General features: G+C 41.1%; 1 protein-coding gene across 2 annotated transcripts in view; it reads left to right on the top strand.

Annotated features, from left to right (window-relative positions):
• The window catches only part of sfxn2 (sideroflexin 2), a 32,435-nt gene extending 12,987 nt beyond the window's left edge, over positions 1 to 19,448 (top strand). For both annotated transcript variants that reach the window (XM_061931768.1, XM_061931767.1), the window contains exons 4-12: positions 6,086 to 6,184; positions 6,253 to 6,328; positions 6,414 to 6,499; positions 12,554 to 12,614; positions 12,708 to 12,774; positions 12,845 to 12,894; positions 12,978 to 13,027; positions 13,141 to 13,188; positions 18,788 to 19,448. In XM_061931768.1, coding sequence (XP_061787752.1) covers positions 6,086 to 6,184; positions 6,253 to 6,328; positions 6,414 to 6,499; positions 12,554 to 12,614; positions 12,708 to 12,774; positions 12,845 to 12,894; positions 12,978 to 13,027; positions 13,141 to 13,188; positions 18,788 to 18,887 — 637 coding nt within the window. In that variant the 3' untranslated portion in view covers positions 18,888 to 19,448. The remainder of the gene's footprint in view (positions 1 to 6,085; positions 6,185 to 6,252; positions 6,329 to 6,413; positions 6,500 to 12,553; positions 12,615 to 12,707; positions 12,775 to 12,844; positions 12,895 to 12,977; positions 13,028 to 13,140; positions 13,189 to 18,787) is intronic.
• Positions 19,449 to 20,394: the final 946 nt, after the last annotated feature.

Raw genomic sequence — 20,394 nt, 5'->3', positions numbered from 1 at the left:
AGGGTATGTCTACAGAATATATTAATTGATGAAAATTGGTCTGTCTGCACTCTCAAAGTGCATGTTGTTGCCAAATGTATTTCATTTGCTGTAAACCTAGTTCATAGTTGTTAGTTTCCTTTAATGCCAAACAAACACATACCAATCGTTGGTTAGAAGGCGATCGCCGAATTCGTCCTCGCTTTCTCCCGTGTCGCTGGCTGTCGTGTCGTTTTCGCTTGCATACGGTTCAAACCGATATGGCTCAATAGCTTCAGTTTCTTCTTCAATTTCGTTTTCGCTACCTGCCTCCACACTACAACCATCCGTTTCAATACATGCGTAATCTGTTGAATTGCTTAAGCCGCTGAAATCCGAGTCTGAATCCGAGCTAATGTCGCTATAGCTTGCTGTTCTTTCCGCCATGTTTGTTTGTGTTGGCGTCACTATGTGACGTCACAGGAAAATGGACGGGTGGTTAAAATCAGGCACTTTGAGGCTTTTTTTAGGGATATTGCGTGATGGGTAAAATTTTGAAAAAAAACTTCGAAAAATATAATCAGCCACTGGGAACTGATTTTTAATGGTTTTAACCATTCTGAAATTGTGATAATGTTCCCCTTTAAGTACTTTTTGAGCACTTCAACTAACTTTGAGCGTTACTGTAATGAGAACCTGATTATATGTATTAATGGATCCATACAAACCTCTTTATGAGTCGGCACAAGCATTCTGCAGATTAACAAAATATGGCCACGATAAACCACAAGTTTGTTGTATTTCCTGGCTGACGTTATGTAATCCGAGGCAGACGAAAAGCAGCAAGTTCAACGTCCAAAACGTGCTTCTCAGAAGATATTTTTTTCATGGGTTAACATTTACACTGACCTGACCGTGGCCATGTTTTTGATCACATTTTTTCCACATAGAGGTTTTTCCACCACCGCTGGCGAGCTTTGCATCTTTCTATATTGTGTATGATTGGCAGAGTTTTTATGGCCCTTTAATCGTCTCTCACGACATACGAGGCAAGGCGGGTGAAGTGTCTTGCCCAAGGACACAACGGCAGTGACGAGGATGGCAAAAGCTGGATTCGTACCAGGAACCCTCACGTTTCTAGACGGCCGCTCTACCATCTGAACCATGCCGCCACAATGATGTAATCAATATAGACTGAAAATACCTCAAGTTGAGGGCTTTCCTCAACATTTTTAGGTGAGATAAAAATGTATGAGTTATTTAACTACATATCATAATTCATTGCTTGACAGTACTAATAAGAACGGTGTGGAACTAAGCAAGCGGGTTCCACTGTAATAATACTCGGTCACATACAGGGCTGGGCGAGAAAACAATATCAACATATATCGCTACTGACACGTAATCCAAAGCAATAAAAATGTGTTCGATAAAACGTCCAAATTTTCTTAGCAGTGACTCTTGTATCAGGTAACAGTATCAACTATCACGTTCTGTTGGGCCATCTTGCTGTCGTCTCGCGGTTTATTCTTTGCATAGAGTGAGAAGAGAAAGTAAAAATGAGTTCTGCAGGGTTTTTTTTAATAGATTTTTTTCAAAAGGGACCGTAGTGTGGTCTGTAAATTATGCAAGACGCTCGTCCCCACTCACCCTTTAGAGCAGGGTTCCCCAACCTTTTTTCTACCAGGGACCGGTTTATAGGGGAACATTATCACAATTTCAGAATGGTTAAAACCATTAAAAATCAGTTCCCAGTGGCTTATTATATTTTTCGAAGTTTTTTTCAAAATTTTACCCATCACGCAATATCCCTAAAAAAAGCTTCAAAGTGCCTGATTTTAACCATCGTTATAAACACCCGTCCATTTTCCTGTGACGTCACATAGTGAAGCCAACACAAACAAACATGGCGGAAAGAACAGCAAGCTATAGCTACATTAGCTCGGATTCAGACTCGGATTTCAGCGGCTTAAGCGATTCAACAGATTACGCATGTATTGAAACGGATGGTTGTAGTGTGGAGGCAGGTAGCGAAAACGAAATTGAAGAAGAAACTGAAGCTATTGAGCCATATCGGTTTGAACCGTATGCAAGCGAAACCGACGAAAACGACACGACAGCCAGCGACACGGGAGAAAGCGAGGACGAATTCGGCGATCGCCTTCTAACCAACGATTGGTATGTGTTTGTTTGGCATTAAAGGAAACTAACAACTATGAACTAGGTTTACAGCATATGAAATACATTTGGCAACAACATGCACTTTGAGAGTGCAGACAGCCCAGTTTTCATCAATTAATATATTCTGTAGACATACCCTCATCCGCGCTCTTTTCCTGAAAGCTGATCTGTCCAGTTTAAGGGACGGTGTGAGCCAAGACATCCAGGGGGTTTAGCTCGCTCGTCTGCGGGAACAAACTGCCGCCATTGCTTGCCGTTCTACCGAGGTCCTTTGTCCCTGAATTGCTCACACACTCCGGCTTATTCAATGGGGGTCTGGCGGCAGATTTCTTTGACTTTATCGTTGGAAATGCATCTGCTTTGAGTGTCGCAGGATATCCACACATTCTTGCCATCTCTGTCGTAGCATAGCTTTCGTCGGTAAAGTGTGCGGAACAAACGTCCAATTTCTTGCCACTTTCGCATCTTTGGGCCACTGGTGCAACTTGAATCCGTCCCTGTTGGTGTTGTTACACCCTCCGACAACACACCGACGAGGCATGATGTCTCCAAGGTACGGAAAACAGTCGAAAAAACGGAAAATAACAGAGCTGATTTGACTCGGTGTTTGAGAAAATGGCGGATTGCTTCCCGATGTGACGTCACGTTGTGATGTCATCGCTCCGAGAGCGAATAATAGAAAGGCGTTTAATTCGCCAAAATTCACCCATTTAGAGTTCGGAAATCGGTTAAAAAAAAAAAAAGGTCTTTTTTCTGCAACATCAAGGTATATATTGACGCTTACATAGGTCTGGTGATAATGTTCCCCTTTAATGTATGCATTATTTTCACGGACCGGCTTTCTACTTGTGGCAGATAAAAACAGCAAAAATATGAGCATGAAAAATTAGCACTTGGCTACAATCTGGCACATTAACATTTTATATGTCCATTAATGTGCATTGTCCAATGTACTATTACAAAGGAGTTGTATCAACAGGCTTATTAGTGTGTTTAGTGGGACAGGCGAAAGTTAAGTCGGAGAAAATGCGGTAGTTTATAAATTAATTAGTGTTTCTGTGCGGCCCGGTAGCAAATGCGTCATGGACCGGTACCGGTCCCCGGACCGGTGGTTGGGGACCACTGCTTTAGAGCACAGCTGTAATTTCCTGGCACTAAAACTGCAGAAAATAGTTATTAGGTTTGCATTTTCACACTTTGCACTATTTTGTTACACTTTATTAAGCGTAATGGGGCGACATAGCTCGGTTGGTAGAGCAGCCGTGCCAGCAACTTGAGGGTTGCAGGTTCGATTCCCGCTTCCGCCATCCTAGTCAAAGCCGTTGTGTCCTTGGGCAAGACACTTTACCCACCTGCTCCCAGTGCCACCCACACTGGTTTAAATGTAACTTATATATTGGGTTTCACTACGTAAAGCGCTTTGAGTCACTAGAGAAAAGCGCTATATAAATATAATTCACTTCACTTCACTTCACTTAAGCATTTCTTACATAGTCCTTATTTTTGCACCTTCATTTTTTATTTTTTTTCCCCAACTTTTTTTATTGGCATTTTCAAACAGACAGAAAAAAGTGCAAGTCAAAACAGTACAATTTTAAAGTTAGTAAATGATTCACACCCTTTCCCTTAAAACCCAAACCACCCATCCACCCTCCCACCCCACTCAGGTCCCACTAACGAGGGACAAATGGCGCAATTATGTAACAAGACGACAAAGACAGACACATTCTCACACACACACATACGCGGCCAGAGACAGACAGATATATATATATAAAAAATATATATATATATATATATATAATAATAAAATAAAATAAAAATTAATAATAATAATATATAATAAAATAATAAAATTGCACCTTCATTTTAAGAGCTTATTTTTAAGTATTCGGTCACTACTAGAGATGTCCAATAATATCGGACTGCCGATATTATCGGCCGATAAATGCTTTAAAATGTAATATCGGAAATTATCGGTATCGGTTTCAAAAAGTAAAATGTATGACTTTTTAAAACGCTGCTGTGTACACGGACGTAGGGAGAAGTACAGAGCGCCAATAAACCTTAAAGGTACTGCCTTTGCGTGCCGGCCCAATCACATAATATCTACGGCTTTTCACACACTCAAGTAAATGCAATGCATACTTTGTCAACAGCCATACAGGTCACACTGAGGGTGGCCGTATAAACAAGTTTAACACTGTTACAAATATGCGCCACACTGTGAACCCACACCAAACAAGAAAGACAAACACATTTCGGGAGAACATCCGCACCGCATAAACACAACAGAACAAATACCCAGAACCCCTTGCAGCACTAACTCTTCCGGGACCCTACAATATATACCCCCCCCCCCGCTACCCCATATCCCCCACCTCAACCTCCTCATGCTCTCATGTCCCAAATTCCAAGCTGCTGTTTTGATGCATGTTAAAAAAAATAATGCACTTTGTGACTTCAATAATAAATATGGCAGTGCCATGTTTGCATTTTTTTCCATAACTTGAGTTGATTTATTTTTGAAAACCTTGTTACATTGTTTAATGCAGGGGTGCTCATTACGTCGATCGCGATCTACCGGTCGATCTCGGAGGGTGTGTCAGTCGATCACCAGCCAAGCATTAAAAAAATAGTCCTAAAAATGAGCGATCATAAATCTTCACTATGACGTCACTTTCGTCACTTGATTGACATTCACGGCACCCGAGGGTCTTCTGAGATGACGCTGGCTGCTGCCAGCTCATTTAAATGACCGACTGGAAGGCGAGAAACACTTTATTTCAACAGACTCTGGCGCCGTACCTGTCGTCAAAACTCCAAAGACCGACTGCACAGTTGCACAATAAAAGCTCTGCTTCATCCTGCCTGCGCTACCAAAATAAGAGTCTCAGAAAGCTGGCGTGCACAAGCTAGCAAGCTACGGAGTTTGCCGACAATGTATTTCTTGTAAAGTGTATACAAAGGAGTACGGAAGCTGGACAAATAAGATGCCAAAAACCAACCACTTTCATGTGGTATTGGACAGAAAGGAGGACTTTTTTTCTCCTCCATTCGAAAATGCGGACGTTATCATCACCACTGTCTGATTCCAATCAATGCAAGTCATCAGAATCAGGTAATACACCAACTTATATTCTTGTCTTCATGAAAGAAAGGAATCTATATGTGTTAAACATGCTTGTATTATCTTTAACCACCTTTAACATGTTAACAATATTAATTATGTGTTAAACATGCTTGCATTATCTTTAAACACCTTTAAGTTGTTAACAATATTAACTATTTGTGTTAAACATGCTTGTATTATTTTTAACCACCTTTAACTTGTTAACAATATTAACTATATGTGTTAAACATGCTTGTATTATCTTTAAACACTTTTAACTTATTAACAATATTAACTATATGTGTTAAACATGCTTGCATTATCTTTAAACACCTTTAACTTGTTAACAATATTAACTATATGTGTTAAACATGCTTGCATTATCATTAAACACCTTTTAACTTGTTAACAAAAACATATATTTCATAAATAAGTAAATATAAATTATATATATGAATGAGGTAGATCCCCACGACTTGATCAATTGAAAAGTAGCTCGCCTGCAGAAAAAGTGTGAGCACCCCTGGTTTAATGCATCCAGTGGGGCATCACAACAAAATTAGGCATAATAATGTGTTAATTCCACGACTGTATATATCGGTATCGGTTGATATCGGAATCGGTAATTAAGAGTTGGACAATATCGGATATCGGCAAAAAAGCCATTATCGGACATCTCTAACTAAAACAATTAAACAGTTTGACCCCTTTTGTTTTGTTAACCCTGCTTTATATGTTTTTAAACAGTAAAGAAATGAAACCTCACATTCACACAAATGCTACTTGGTAGTAAACCTTGTGCCAGACATGTCTTGGATGGTCTTGTCTTTCCAGGACGGTCCCTGCGGTGGTGTTTTGGCAGTGGGTCAATCAGTCCTTCAACGCGCTGGTCAACTACACCAACCGCAACGCCGCGTCAAGCATCACCCCGAAGTAAGAGCCTCGCTTACGTCACATCTGTCATCATCACCGTGCTGAAATGCGTTTGTTGTGCGTCTCAGGCAGATCGGCGTGGCCTACGTCACGGCCACCAGCACGGCTTTGGCTACGGCGGTCGGGCTCAACCTCTACACGAAGGTACCGTCACTCGCTTCAAGCCTGCCACTGTGCGGCCTTCATCAATTATCTTTACATCGCGCCAATGTTTTGCTCCCTCCCGCAGAGAGCGCCCCCTCTGGTCGCACGATGGGTCCCTTTCGTGGCCGTGGCAGCGGCCAACTGTGTCAACATTCCCATGATGAGGCAACAGTGAGTCCCACTCCACGACATTGGCATCATATTTCATTGTGTGCACTGAAGATGCTCAAAGCTGAACAAGCAGTGTTACTCACAGAACTGCAATGTATCCAATTTGCATGATTGGACATGCAAAGCAAAGCAATTGTGTGTAGAAATTAGGGTTTTACGGTACGATATACCGGTACTAATGAATCAAAAATGCTTTAAAATGTAATATCGGAAATTATCAGTATCTGTTTCAACCTCCCGATTTTCCCGGGAGACTCCCGAATTTCAGCGCCCCTCCCGAAAATCTCCCGGAGTAACCATTCTCCCGATTTCCACCCGGACAACATTATTGGGGGCGTGCCTTAAAGGCACTGCCTTTAGCGTCCTCTACAACCTGTCGTCACGTCCGCTTTTCCTCCATACAAACAGCGTGCCGGCCCAGTCACATAATATATGCGGCTTTTACACACACAAGTGAATGGAAGGCATACTTGGTCAACAGCCATACAGGTCACACTGAGGGTGGCCGTATAAACAACTTTAACACTGTTACAAATATGCGCCACACTGTGAACCCACACCAAACAAGAATGACAAACACATTTCGGGAGAACATCCACACTGTAACACAACATAAACACAACAGAACAAATACCCATAAACCCTTGCAGCACTAACTCTTCCGGGACGCTACAATATACACCCCCCCTCAATTGATCAAGTCGTGGGGATGTACCTCATTCATATATATAATTTATATTTACTTATTTATGAAATATATGTTTTTGTTAAGTTAAAGGTGTTTAATGATAATACAAGCATGTTTAACACATATAGTTAATATTGTTAATAAGTTAAAGGTGTTTAAAGATAATACAAACATGTTTAGCACATATAGTTAATATTGTTGATAAATTAAAGGTGTTTAATGAAAATACAAGTATGTTTAATACATATAGTTAATATTGTTAATAAGTTAAAGGTGTTTAATGATAATGCAAACATGTTTAACACATATAGTTAATATTGTTAACAAGTTAAAGATGTTTAGTGATAATGCAAGCATGTTTAACACATATAGTTAATATTGTTAATAAATTAAAGGTGTTTAATGATAATACAAGAATGTTTAACACATAGTTAATATTGTTAACAAGTTAAAGGTGTTTGAAGATAATACAAGCATGTTTAACACTTATAGTTAATATTGGTAATAAGTTAAAGGTGGTTAAAGATAATACAAGCATGTTTAACACATATAGATTCCTTTCTTTCATGAAGACAAGAATATAAGTTGGTGTATTACCTGATTGTGATGACTTGCATTGATTGGAATCAGACAGTGGTGCTGATAAGGTCCGCATTTTCGAATGGAGGAGAAAAAAAGTCCTCCTTTCTGTCCAATACCACATGAAAGTGGTTGGTTTTTGGCATCTTATTTCTCCAGCTTCCGTACTCCTTTGTATACACTTTACAAGAAATACATTGTCGGCAAACTCCGTAGCTTGCTAGCTTGTGCACGCCAGCTTTCTGAGACTCTTATTTTGGTAGCGCAGGCAGGATGAAGCAGCGCTTTTATTGTGCAACTGTGCAGTCGGTCTTTGGAGTTTTGACGACAGGTACGGCGCCAAAGTCTGTTGAAATAAAGTGTTTCTCGCCTTCCAGTCGGTAATTTTAATGAGCTGGCAGCAGCCAGCGTCATCTCAGAAGACCCTCGGGTGCCGTGAATGTCAATCAAGTGACGAAAGTGACGTCATAGTGAAGATTTATGATCGCTCATTTTTAGGACTATTTTATTAATGGCTGGCTGGTGATCGACTGACACACCCTCCACGATCGACCGGTAGCTCGCGATCGACGTAATGAGCACCCCTGCTCTAGTATGCTCTGGACTGAAGCTGTGTGCCTTCATTGTTTTTGTAGCTCTTGTTTTGAGGCATGTTCAAAAATAATAAAAAATAATGCACTTTGTGAAAGTCAAAGTATAATATTTCCCATAGTTGTAGTGGGTATCAGGATTATGTCAGGGAGAGCATGTCCCAAATTCCAATCTGCTGTTTTGAGGCATGTTAAAAAAAATAATGCACTTTGTGACTTCAGTAATAAATATGGCAGTGCCATGTTGGCACTTTTTCCCATAACTTGAGTTGAAGTTGTTCTCTTATTTTGGGAAAACCTTGTTTTTGATTGATTGATTGAAACTTGTATTAGTAGATTGCACAGTACAGTACATATTCCGTACAATTGACCACTAAATGCAGGCATGTGATTTTTCCGTCTAAAGTCGGAATTCCGTCTTTTTTAATCTCGGGGGGGAAAAAAAATAATTATCTCCCGTTTTTCCGTTTTTTTTTTCCGACCCTAAATCAAGATTCGAGACGTAGTTTATATTACGCCGTAGTTGATTGGTCGATATGTTCCTTGCGACCAATCAGGACATCTGTTATGAATGATGACGTTAATAACGTCATCATTCATAATGGTTACTACCGCCATTTTCCGTATGTAAACGATGTCGGTTCTCGAGAGAAAGGACGCTTTACGAGTAAAAGAAATTGATAAACGTGTCAAAAATCAGTTTCGATGGGACTGGATGGAAATTGGGAAATCACTGATACTGTTGGGAAGAAGGAAGTTACGACTTTGTTCGGTGATTTTATTCGGAAAATCGATCGTCCCGGAAAGGTTTTGTGCACGTGGTGTCATGATAATATTGACTATGGATCACGAGGTGTCAAGGCTTTGGAAGGACATGCGAAACGCCAAAAACATATGAAACAACTTGAAGCAAGGTACCGTATTTTCCGCACCATAAGGCGCCCTGGGTTATAAGCCGCGCCTTCAATGAACGGCATATTTCAAAACTTTGTCCACCCATAAGCCGCCCCGTGTTGTAAGCCGCATCTAACTGCGCTAAAGGAATGTCAAAAAAACAGTCATGGAATCGTATATCAACATGGACGGAGCTGCTGAAAAAAGCCACCCGGCCTCTTCGCGTAAACTTAAACTTACCTTAACCACTCGCTCATCTTTTCTTCATCCATCCCTTCGAGTTAGCTTTTATGATGACGCCGGCTGGAAAGGTCTCTTTTGGCAAGGTCTTCCTTTTGAATATCACCATGGGTGGAAGTTTCTGGCCATTAGCATGGCAAGCTAGAACCACAGTGAAGGATGACTTCTCATTCCCTGTGGTGCGAATATTCACCGTACGTGCTCCCGTTGTATCCACAGTGCGGTTCACAGGAATATCAGTTGCTGTGAAATAGTAATCCGTGTGCGGATGGAGAGATTGCGTCTTTTCATGAACCGGATCCCTGTCACTTGGTAGGAGCCATTTTGTGGTCTTTACAGATGTAAACACACAAAGGAAATGAAACGTACGGTATATCCGCGCGCTTTTTCTTCTTCTACGCGGGCGGGTGGTTGCTTACAGTAGAAGAAGAAGCGCTTCCTGTTCTATGGGGGCGGGTGCTTACCTTGGCGGTTGCTTGCGTAGAAGAAGAAGCGCTTCCTGTTCTACCGGGAAAAAAGATGGCGGCTGTTTACCGAAGTTGCGAGACCGAAACTTTATGAAAATGAATCGTAATATTAATCCATATATAAAGCGCACCGGGTTATAAGGCGCACTGTCAGCTTTTGAGAAAATTTGTGGTTTTTAGGTGCGCCTTATAGTGCGGAAAATACGGTATGTTCTATTAATGATGTTTTCATGTCTTTAAACACTAAAATATTTTCTTCAAATGGTGCTGTCTTTGTTCATTTTAGCATGTTGAATTGGTGAAAAACCAGGAGCTTCAGGGGGCCTTTGTCCCCCAGACTCCCGGAAATTTTTTCAGTCTTTTTCATTGTGGTCAAATCACATGCCTGTAAATGGTAACATCCGAATAAGTTTTTCAACTTATTCACGTTAATTAATTCATGGTAAAGTTACATTGTTTAATGCATCCAGCGGGGCATCACAACAAAATTAGGCATAATAATGTGTTAATTCCACGACTGTATGTATCGGTTGATATCGGAATCGGTAATTAAGAGTTGGACAATATCGGATATTGGCAAAAAAAGCCATTATCGGACATCTCTATCAAAAACGGTACTATACTCTGTTTGAAAAGTACTGGTTACCAGGCATGACGACGCGTCGTGACATTGCTGGTTTTAAGAGCAGAGGAGCATGTTCGGCAGCGCACAATCACAGAGTACCTACAAGCAGACACAGTGTGTAGACAGAAAAGGGAGAATGGACGCATTTTGGCTTAAAAAGTAAAGATAAAGGTGAAGTTATAACACTGAAACGCCCTCAGGAAGAGGTGCTTTAAGACATGGCTAGCTAGCTAAAGTCAATCTGCAGTCAGCAGTGTTTTAGCTACTTCTAAATGACTAATCCTCGCCTCCATGGCGACAAATAAAGTAAGTTTCTTACAAGTATCATCCCTGCAGGACGAGGAATAGCTAAACATGCTTCACTACACACCGTAGGAGGATACAATAGCTCACCAGCGTCACAATGTAAACAAACGCCATGGGTGGATCTACACCTGACATCCACTGTAATGATACCAAGTACAAGAGCGTATCGAGTCGATGCTACCGTATTTTTCGGATTATAAATCGCAGTTTTTTTCATAGTTTGGCCGGTGCGACTTATACTCAGGAGCGATTTATGTGTGAAATTATTAACACATTACCGTAAAATATCAAATAATATTATTTATCTCATTCACGTAAGAGACTAGCCCAGGGGTCGGCAACCTTTACCAGTCAAAGAGCCATTTATAACCAGTTTCGCAAATCAAAGAAATCAATAGGAGCCACAAAATTATTTTGAAATTTAAAATGTAATGACACTGAATACAAAGGTTTTTTTTTTGCTTTGTGTTATGTATAAACCGAGGGTTTCGAGTTTTGTATGAATGGCGCTTGACAGCGTCATACTTGTCAACCTCCCAATTTTTCCAGCATACTACGAAATTCACGTTCCGTGAAGGTACAGCATTTAGTGTCCACTACACCCAGCTGTACGTATTATGGGGCTTCTGCTTGCTCACCCAAGTGACAGCAAGGCATAGTTGGTCAACAACCACACAGGTTACACTGACGGTGGCGGTATAAACTTTAACACTCTTATTAATAATGCGCCACACTGTGAACCCACACCAAACAAGAATGACAAACACATTTCGGGAGAACATCTGCACCGTAACACAACATAAACACAACAGAACAAATACCCAGAACCCCATGCAGCCCTGACTCTTCCGGGCTACATCATATACCCCTGCTACCAAACCCCGCCCACATCAACCAACGCACGGAGGGGGGGTTGATGTGTGGGGGAGCAGGGTTGGGGTGGGGGCGGGGTTTGGTGGTAGCAGGGGTGTATAATGTAGCCGGAAGAGTCAGGGCTGCATGGGATTCTGGGTATTTGTTCTGTTGTGTTTATGTTGTGTTAAGGTGCAGATGTTCTCCCGAATGTGTTTGTCATTCTTGTTTGGTTTTGGTTCCGAACCTGACATGACAATCAACAATGTCCACGCGAAGAAGGATAAAAACAACTGAAATATTCTTGATTGCTAAAACAAAGGAAAATATCGCTCAAAGGAAGACATGAAACTGCTACAGGAAAATACCAAAAAAAAGAGAAAAAGCCACCAAAATAGGAGCGCAAGACAAGAACTAAAACACTACACACAGGAAAACAGCAAAAAACTCCAAATAAGTCACGGGGTGATGTGACAGGTGGTGACAGTACACCTACTTTGAGACAAGATCTATATTGATGCATGCTTGGTTATGCTTTAAAGTCATATCCAACAATTGCGACAACGACTTTTTACTGTCAACTTAGTTTCGTTTTTTAATGATTTCTACTGGTGGTGTGCCTCCACATTTTTTCCACGCCAAAAATGTGCCCTGGCTCAAAAAAAGGTTGAAAAACACATTCATGTGAATATATTATTTCACTCTGTGTGTCCTTTTTAATAAATATTTGCTGTATTCTTGTCCATAACTTAAGTTGTTACTTGAATATGGATGAAGGAATAATGCGATAATTCTGGTCCTTGTTTTCTTCAGAGAAATCCTAAACGGCATCGCTGTCACCGATGAAAATGGGAACAAACTCGGCCACTCAAAAGTGAGGCCTTTTTTTTTTTTTTTTTTTTTTTTGCATTTAGTTATTTTTTGTCCTGCTTTTACTACTTCTATCGTGTTATTCTCTCCCGTGTAGAAGGCGGCGGCGAAAGGCATCACCCAGGTGGTCATCTCCAGGATCACCATGGCTGCACCAGGAATGAGTATGTATAGAACATTTTAAAAACTTCTTATTAATGGCTGTATTTATCTTTGCTCGTGTCTGTTTTGCAGTCATCCTCCCCATCATTATGCAGAGGCTGGAAAAATACAAATTCATGCAGGTTAGCTCCCCTTTTTTTTCCTTTTTTTTTTTTTGCTGCCTTGCTGAGAAAGGCCCAATAAAAACATTGTTGTCCTTTCACAGAGAATCACGTATCTCCACGGGCCCATTCAAGTGATGATGGTGGGCGTCTTGTAAGTACAACATCTGGCGTGATGAGAGGATTTTATTGTGGAAGTCTCAGGGATAAACACAACTTTTAACTCCTTTTTTTTCTTTTTTCTTTTTTCTTTTTTTTCCCCAACAGTTTGGTCTTCATGGTGCCGGCAGCCTGCTCTTTGTTTCCACAGAAATGGTAACCAATTACTTTATATTTTGGTTGTCAATAACACGATAATATCGGACTGCCGATATTATCAGCCGATAAATGCTTTAAAATGTAGTATCGGAAATTATCTGTATCTGTTTCAAAAAGTAATATTTATGACTTTTTAAAACGGCGCTGTGTACACGGACGTAGGGAGAAGTACAGAGCGCCAATAAACCTTAAAGGCACTGCCTTTGCGTGCCGGCCCAATCACATATCTACGGCTTTTCACACACACAAGTGAATGCCAGGCATACTTGGTCAACAGCCATACAGGTCACACTGAGGGTGGCCGTATAAACAACTTTAACACTGTGACAAATATGCGCCACACTGTGAACCCACACCAAACAAGAATGATAAAACACATTTTGGGAGAACATCCGCACTGTAACACAACATAAACACAACAGAACAAATACCCAGAACCCCTTGCAGCACTAACTCTTCCGGGACGCTACAATATACACCCACAACCCCGTCCAACTACTTTTTTTTTTTGGGTTGTTTTTTTAAATATTTGACTAACTATACAATGTAAGTGATTTTTGAATGAATCATCCTTATTTGTAACGATTTTTAATCAAATTAATCAATTACTGGGGTTCAATCCCCACCTTCTACCATCCTACTCACGTCCGTTGTGTCCTTGGGCAAGACACTTCACCCTTGCTCCTGATGGGTGCTGGATAGCGCCTTGCATGGCAGCTCCCGCCATCAGTGTGTGAATGTGTGTGTGAATGGGTGAATGTGGAAATAGTGTCAAAGCGCTTTGAGTACCTTGAAGGTAGAAAAGCGCGATACAAGTATAACCCATTCATTCATTCATCTGAGGCTGAGTTGACTTGAAACTAGAGATGTCAATATTATAATATATTATCGGCCGATAAATGCTTTACAATGTAATATCGGAAATTATCGGTATCGTTTTTTTTAAATTATCGGTATCGGGTTTTTCTTTTTATTAAATCAACATAAAAAACACAAGATACACTTACAATTAGTGCACCAACCCAAAAAACCTCTCTCCTCCATTCACACAAAAGGGTTGTTTCTTTCTGTTATTAATATTGTGGTTCCTACATTATACAGGTAAAAGCCAGTAAATCAGAATATTTTGAAAAACTTGATTTATTTCAGTAATTGCATTCAAAAGGTGTAACTTGTACATTATATTTATTCATTGCACACAGACTGATGCATTCAAATGTTTATTTCATTTAATTTTGATGATTTGAAGTGGCAACAAATGAAAATCCAAAATTCCGTGTGTCACAAAATTAGAATATTACTTAAGGCTAATACAAAAAAGGGATTTTTAGAAATGTTGGCCAACTGAAAAGTATGAAAATGAAAAATATGAGCATGTACAATACTCAATACTTGGTTGGAGCTCCTTTTGCCTCAATTACTGCGTTAATGCGGCGTGGCATGGAGTCGATGAGTTTCTGGCACTGCTCAGGTGTTATGAGAGCCCAGGTTGCTCTGATAGTGGCCTTCAACTCTTCTGCGTTTTTGGGTCTGGCATTCTGCATCTTCCTTTTCACAATACCCCACAGATTTTCTATGGGGCTAAGGTCAGGGGAGTTGGCGGGCCAATTTAGAACAGAAATACCATGGTCCGTAAACCAGGCACGGGTAGATTTTGCGCTGTGTGCAGGCGCCAAGTCCTGTTGGAACTTGAAATCTCCATCTCCACTCCATAGAGCAGGTCAGCAGCAGGAAGCATGAAGTGCTCTAAAACTTGCTGGTAGACGGCTGCGTTGACCCTGGATCTCAGGAAACAGAGTGGACCGACACCAGCTGGACTACTGCTGAGTGGTCCAAAGTCATGTTTTCTGACGAAAGCAAATTTTGCATTTCCTTTGGAAATCGAGGTCCCAGAGTCTGGAGGAAGACAGGAGAGGCACAGGATCCACGTTGCCTGAAGTCTAGTGTAAAGTTTCCACCATCAGTGATGGTTTGGGGTGCCATGTCATCTGCTGGTGTCGGTCCACTCTGTTTCCTGAGATCCAGGGTCAACGCAGCCGTCTACCAGCAAGTTTTAGAGCACTTCATGCTTCCTGCTGCTGACCTGCTCTATGGAGATGGAGATTTCAAGTTCCAACAGGACTTGGCGCCTGCACACAGCGCAAAATCTACCCGTGCCTGGTTTACGGACCATGGTATTTCTGTTCTAAATTGGCCCGCCAACTCCCCTGACCTTAGCCCCATAGAAAATCTGTGGGGTATTGTGAAAAGGAAGATGCAGAATGCCAGACCCAAAAACGCAGAAGAGTTGAAGGCCACTATCAGAGCAACCTGGGCTCTCATAACACCTGAGCAGTGCCAGAAACTCATCGACTCCATGCCACGCCGCATTAACGCAGTAATTGAGGCAAAAGGAGCTCCAACCAAGTATTGAGTATTGTACATGCTCATATTTTTCATTTTCATACTTTTCAGTTGGCCAACATTTCTAAAAATCCCTTTTTTGTATTAGCCTTAAGTAATATTCTAATTTTGTGACACACGGAATTTTGGATTTTCATTTGTTGCCACTTCAAATCATCAAAATTAAATGAAATAAACATTTGAATGCATCAGTCTGTGTGCAATGAATAAATATAATGTACAAGTTACACCTTTTGAATGCAATTACTGAAATAAATCAAGTTTTTCAAAATATTCTAATTTACTGGCTTTTACCTATATATCAATACAGTCTGCAAGGGATACAGTCCGTAAGCACACATGATTGTGCGTGCTGCTGGTCCACTAATAGTACTAACCTTTAACACTTAATTTGACTCATTTTCATTCATTACTAGTTTCTATGTAACTGTTTTTATATTGTTTTACTTTCTTTTTATTCAAGAAAATGTTTTAAATTTATTTATCTTATTTTATTTTATTAATATTTTTTTTTTAAAGGCCTTATCTTCACCATACCTGGTTGTCCAAATTAGGCATAATAATGTGCTAATTCCACAACTGTATATATCGGTATCGGTAATTAAGAGTAGGACAATATCGGGATATCGGCAAAAAAGCCATTATCGGACATCCCTACTTGAAACTGTTTAATGTTGCACTTTTTGTATGTAGAAGGAAAGTTTAGTCATTTTATTTAATCCGAGCAACAACTTGAAGCAGTTTAATGTTGTACTTTATATGTGGAAATTTTGCACTTTATATGTAGAAAAGTTTTGTTAATAAACCAATTCTGAGCCTTATCTTATTTAGTTTTTATTTTATATATGTTGACCGCATTAACCCTGGCAATGGACCCTGTGTGTATATGTATGTTATTGTTATGCTTAGCATTCATGACTGCCTGCTGTTGCACTGATCAGCCTAGTGGTGGCTCACATCCATCACACACACAGAGCTATTTTAAAGCAATGTTAAAAGGATAAAGCCATTGTTTACAAATTTTGGTAAATGAATAACAAGAAATTGTATATTTTGTTGTTTTCTTACTGTACTGAAAATGAACCGAACCGTGACCTCTAAACCGAGGTACGTACCGAACCGAAATTTTTGTGTACCGTTACACCCTTATTGAATACAAAACATTATGGCCATTTGCGAAGAAAAATCAATAAATATAGGCTACAGCATACTTGCCAACCCTCCCGGATTTTCCGGGAGACTCCCGAAATTCAGCGCCTCTCCCGAAAACCTCCCGGGACAAATTTTCTCCCGAAAATCTCCCGAAATTCAGGCGGACTCAGGTCCTCCACAATATAAAAAAGCGTACCTGCCCAATGACGTTATAACTGTAGAATGATGGAGGGCGAGTTCTTGGTTTCTTATGTGGGTTTATTGTTAGGCAGTTTCATTAACGTCCTCCCAGCGCGGTAACAACACACAACAGCAGTCACGTTTTTGTATACCGTAAAGCAGTTCGTCTGCCGTAAACAGCAATGTTGTGACACTCTTAAACAGGACAATACTGCCATCTAGTGCATTTGATGAAAGTACTTTTGTGCGTGCCACACATCAATGCATCATCAGAGAGGGTGTTCAGCATGGTTCGAAAAATAGTGACAGAGAATAGAACAAGGATGGACAATTCAACCCTTAACTCAACAATGAGTAGATGAGTGTTATGTGCGTGTATATGTGTAAATAAATGAACACTGAAATTCAAATATTTATTTTATATATATATATATATATATATATATATATATTATATAATATAATAAATATATATATATCTAGAATTCGCTGAACGTCAAGTATTTCATATATATATATATATATATATATATATATATATATATATTAGAGATGCGCGGTTTGCGGGCACAACGGGCGGATGAAATTTAAAAAAATTAGATTTTATCCGCGGGTCGGGTCGGGTGGTTCAAATTATTTAAAAAAATTAGATTTTAAATAGATTCAGGCGGGTGGCAGTTAAACCAATTGGGAAATATATATACATAGTTAAATGTTGTTACCCACATACGAAAAACGAGCAGGCACCTGCTGCATATGCCACAACAGAAGAAAAAAAAAAAAAAGAGATGGACACTTTTACGGAGCGGAGAAGGGACGTCTCGCCGGGGTCCGGGACCGAGGCCCCTTCCCCCGAGAGGGCCCCACCGGGAGCCGTAGCTGAGGCGATCCGCGAGAAGGGCCCGACGCACGTCCAGGGTCACCACCGCGCCCACCGCACCGACACCCCGCCTCGTCCGCCTTCGCCGCGGCCGGCGTCACGCGCAGCAGGTAAGCAGCTTACCTGCCCGCCACCCCCGTGGCCGGGGGCTCGTAACAGGGGTCACTCTGCGCGCTCCGCCCGCGCAGCTTACCTGCCCGCCACCCCTGTTGCCGGGGGCGCGTAACAGGGGTCACTCCGCGCTCAGTGCGCTCACGAAAGGGGTGGGGCTCACCCTGGTTGATATAGACAGCAGCTAGGACGGTGGCCATGGAAGTTGGAACCCGCTAAGGAGTGTGTAACAACCCACCTGCCGAATCAACTAGCCCTGAAAATGGATGGCGCTGGAGCGTCGGGCACATATACCCGGCCGTCGCCGGCAGCGAGACGCGCTTGGAGGTGCGCTCAGCGCGGCTCCCATATGATTGCGCACTGGTGTGCGTCTGGGTCGTGACAGCGTGGCACGCGAATGTCGGTGCTGCATTGGATCAGTCTCCTTTCTTTAACAGGCAAAAGCTTTATAACCTCACTAATGCCTTGCATCGTCTATATTAGATATATAACAACGGGCGGGTGCGGGCGGATGGCGGGCGGATGCGGTTCTGATCAAATGTCAGATCGGGTGGATTGCGGATGGTTGACGACTTTCTGATGCGGTTGCGGATGAAATAATTGCCTATCCACACATCTCTAATATATATATATATGAAATACTTGACTTGGTGAATTCTAGCTGTAAATATACCCCTCCCCTTTTAGCCACGCCCACCCCCCTCCCCCCACCTCCCTTAAATCGGAGGTCTCAAGGTTGGCAAGTATGGGCTACAGGGTTCAAAGCGTGGGGGGAAAGTAGCGGGTTACAGTCAGGAAAATACGGTAAATGTTCTCCAACACCCAAATAAAAGCCTGACCACGTTGCTCTTCCTTCTCCTCCCCTCCCAGCTCCATTGCCGTGTCCAAACTAGAGCCGGAACTCCGTGACGCCATCCTGTCCAAGCACGGCGACGCCGTACAAAGCGTGTACTTCAACAAAGGCCTCTGAGGCCCGAGCAGGACTGAACATACACACTTTTATGCCATTTATCCTTATTGTAATTATCTTTCAAAGAGGTGCTTCAATGGAACTATAAAGTAACGTGGTACGTTTTTTAATCCCCTTATGATTCTTACAATGAATTATTCCTTTTTTGTGTTTTTTTTGCTCTCTTCACAAACCAAACAATCTCTTCTCAGGAACTTTCATTACTTTTCCTCAACACCAGACTCTGTTAAACCCAGACTAAAATATGTTCTGAGAACTTTTTCTTTTCTTTTTTTTTTTTATATATAAGTGTTAGGTGCCTTGAAGAGCATTGCTTTGACAATAACAAGGCTCCTGGGAAAGCCCCAAACTGACCTCTATGCATGGATCAAGTGCAGCCAAGAGTGGACAATACTCACTCTTTCTTTTCAGATATGGGAGCAATAGTGACAAAAAGGGGGAGGATGACTGATTGTGAGTGGGGTTTTTTGCATGATTCATTTTAAAGATGGCCTCATGAAAGTGAAATCAGACCATAATCCTCAGAATAAGATGAAATAAACGACAAATACTTGAAATACATTTACTTGCTGTTTTTATTTCGGGTAACTTAACACTTTCTTTACCTGTCTGGTGAGCACAAAAAGCGGCTAAGGACACATTTGTTATGCATTCTAACTCGTAAATAAATGCTAGCAAAAGTCAGCAAACAATCCATCAACATTTTACACTCAGGATTAGGGATAATGTTTGATAAGAAATTATCGAGTTCGAGCCCATTATCGATTCCTTATCGATTCTCTTATCGAATCCAGATAGGTTGTTGTATATGGGAAAAAATACACTATTTGGTTTAACAAAAGCTCACTTTTATTTTATAAAGTTAAAGTTAAAGTACCAATGATTGTCACACACACACTAGGTGTGGTGAAATTTGTCCTCTGCATTTGACCCATCCCCTTGTTCACCCCCTTGGAGGTGAGGGGAGCAGTGGGTAGCAGCGGTGCCACGCCCGGGAATCATTTTTGGTGATTTAACCCCCAATTCCAACCCTTGATGCTGAGTGCCAAGCAGGGAGGTAATGGGTCCCATTTTTATAGTCTTTGGTATGACTCGGCTGAGGTTTGAACTCACAACCTACCGATCTCAGGGCGGACACTCTAACCACTAGACCACTGAGTAGGAATACAATAAAGTAAATAAATAAATATTGACTGTTGTTACCCCCCTAAAAAATAAAATAAAATAAATAAATATTGACTGTTACCCAAAGTATATTAAGTGGGATTTTTCAGAAAAAAATATATATATATACAGTAACACAAAAACAACCTGTCTCTGTGATCACTATAGGTGTATAAATAATAATATAGTGTTAAATAAAATCAGACCTATGGGCACAAAACTGAAAATAATACAGCTCTCCAAAAAGTGCACTTCTGCTGCTATTGGAACATCCTTCTGGGGCCCATCAGTGTGGCCTCCTCCAGGAATGACTGCACGTCCTTGTCCTGGAGGGAAAATGAGG

This window comes from Nerophis lumbriciformis, linkage group LG39 (assembly GCF_033978685.3).
Source record: "Nerophis lumbriciformis linkage group LG39, RoL_Nlum_v2.1, whole genome shotgun sequence".
Lineage (NCBI taxonomy): Eukaryota > Metazoa > Chordata > Actinopteri > Syngnathiformes > Syngnathidae > Nerophis > Nerophis lumbriciformis.
This window is presented reverse-complemented; position numbering and strand designations above follow the sequence as displayed.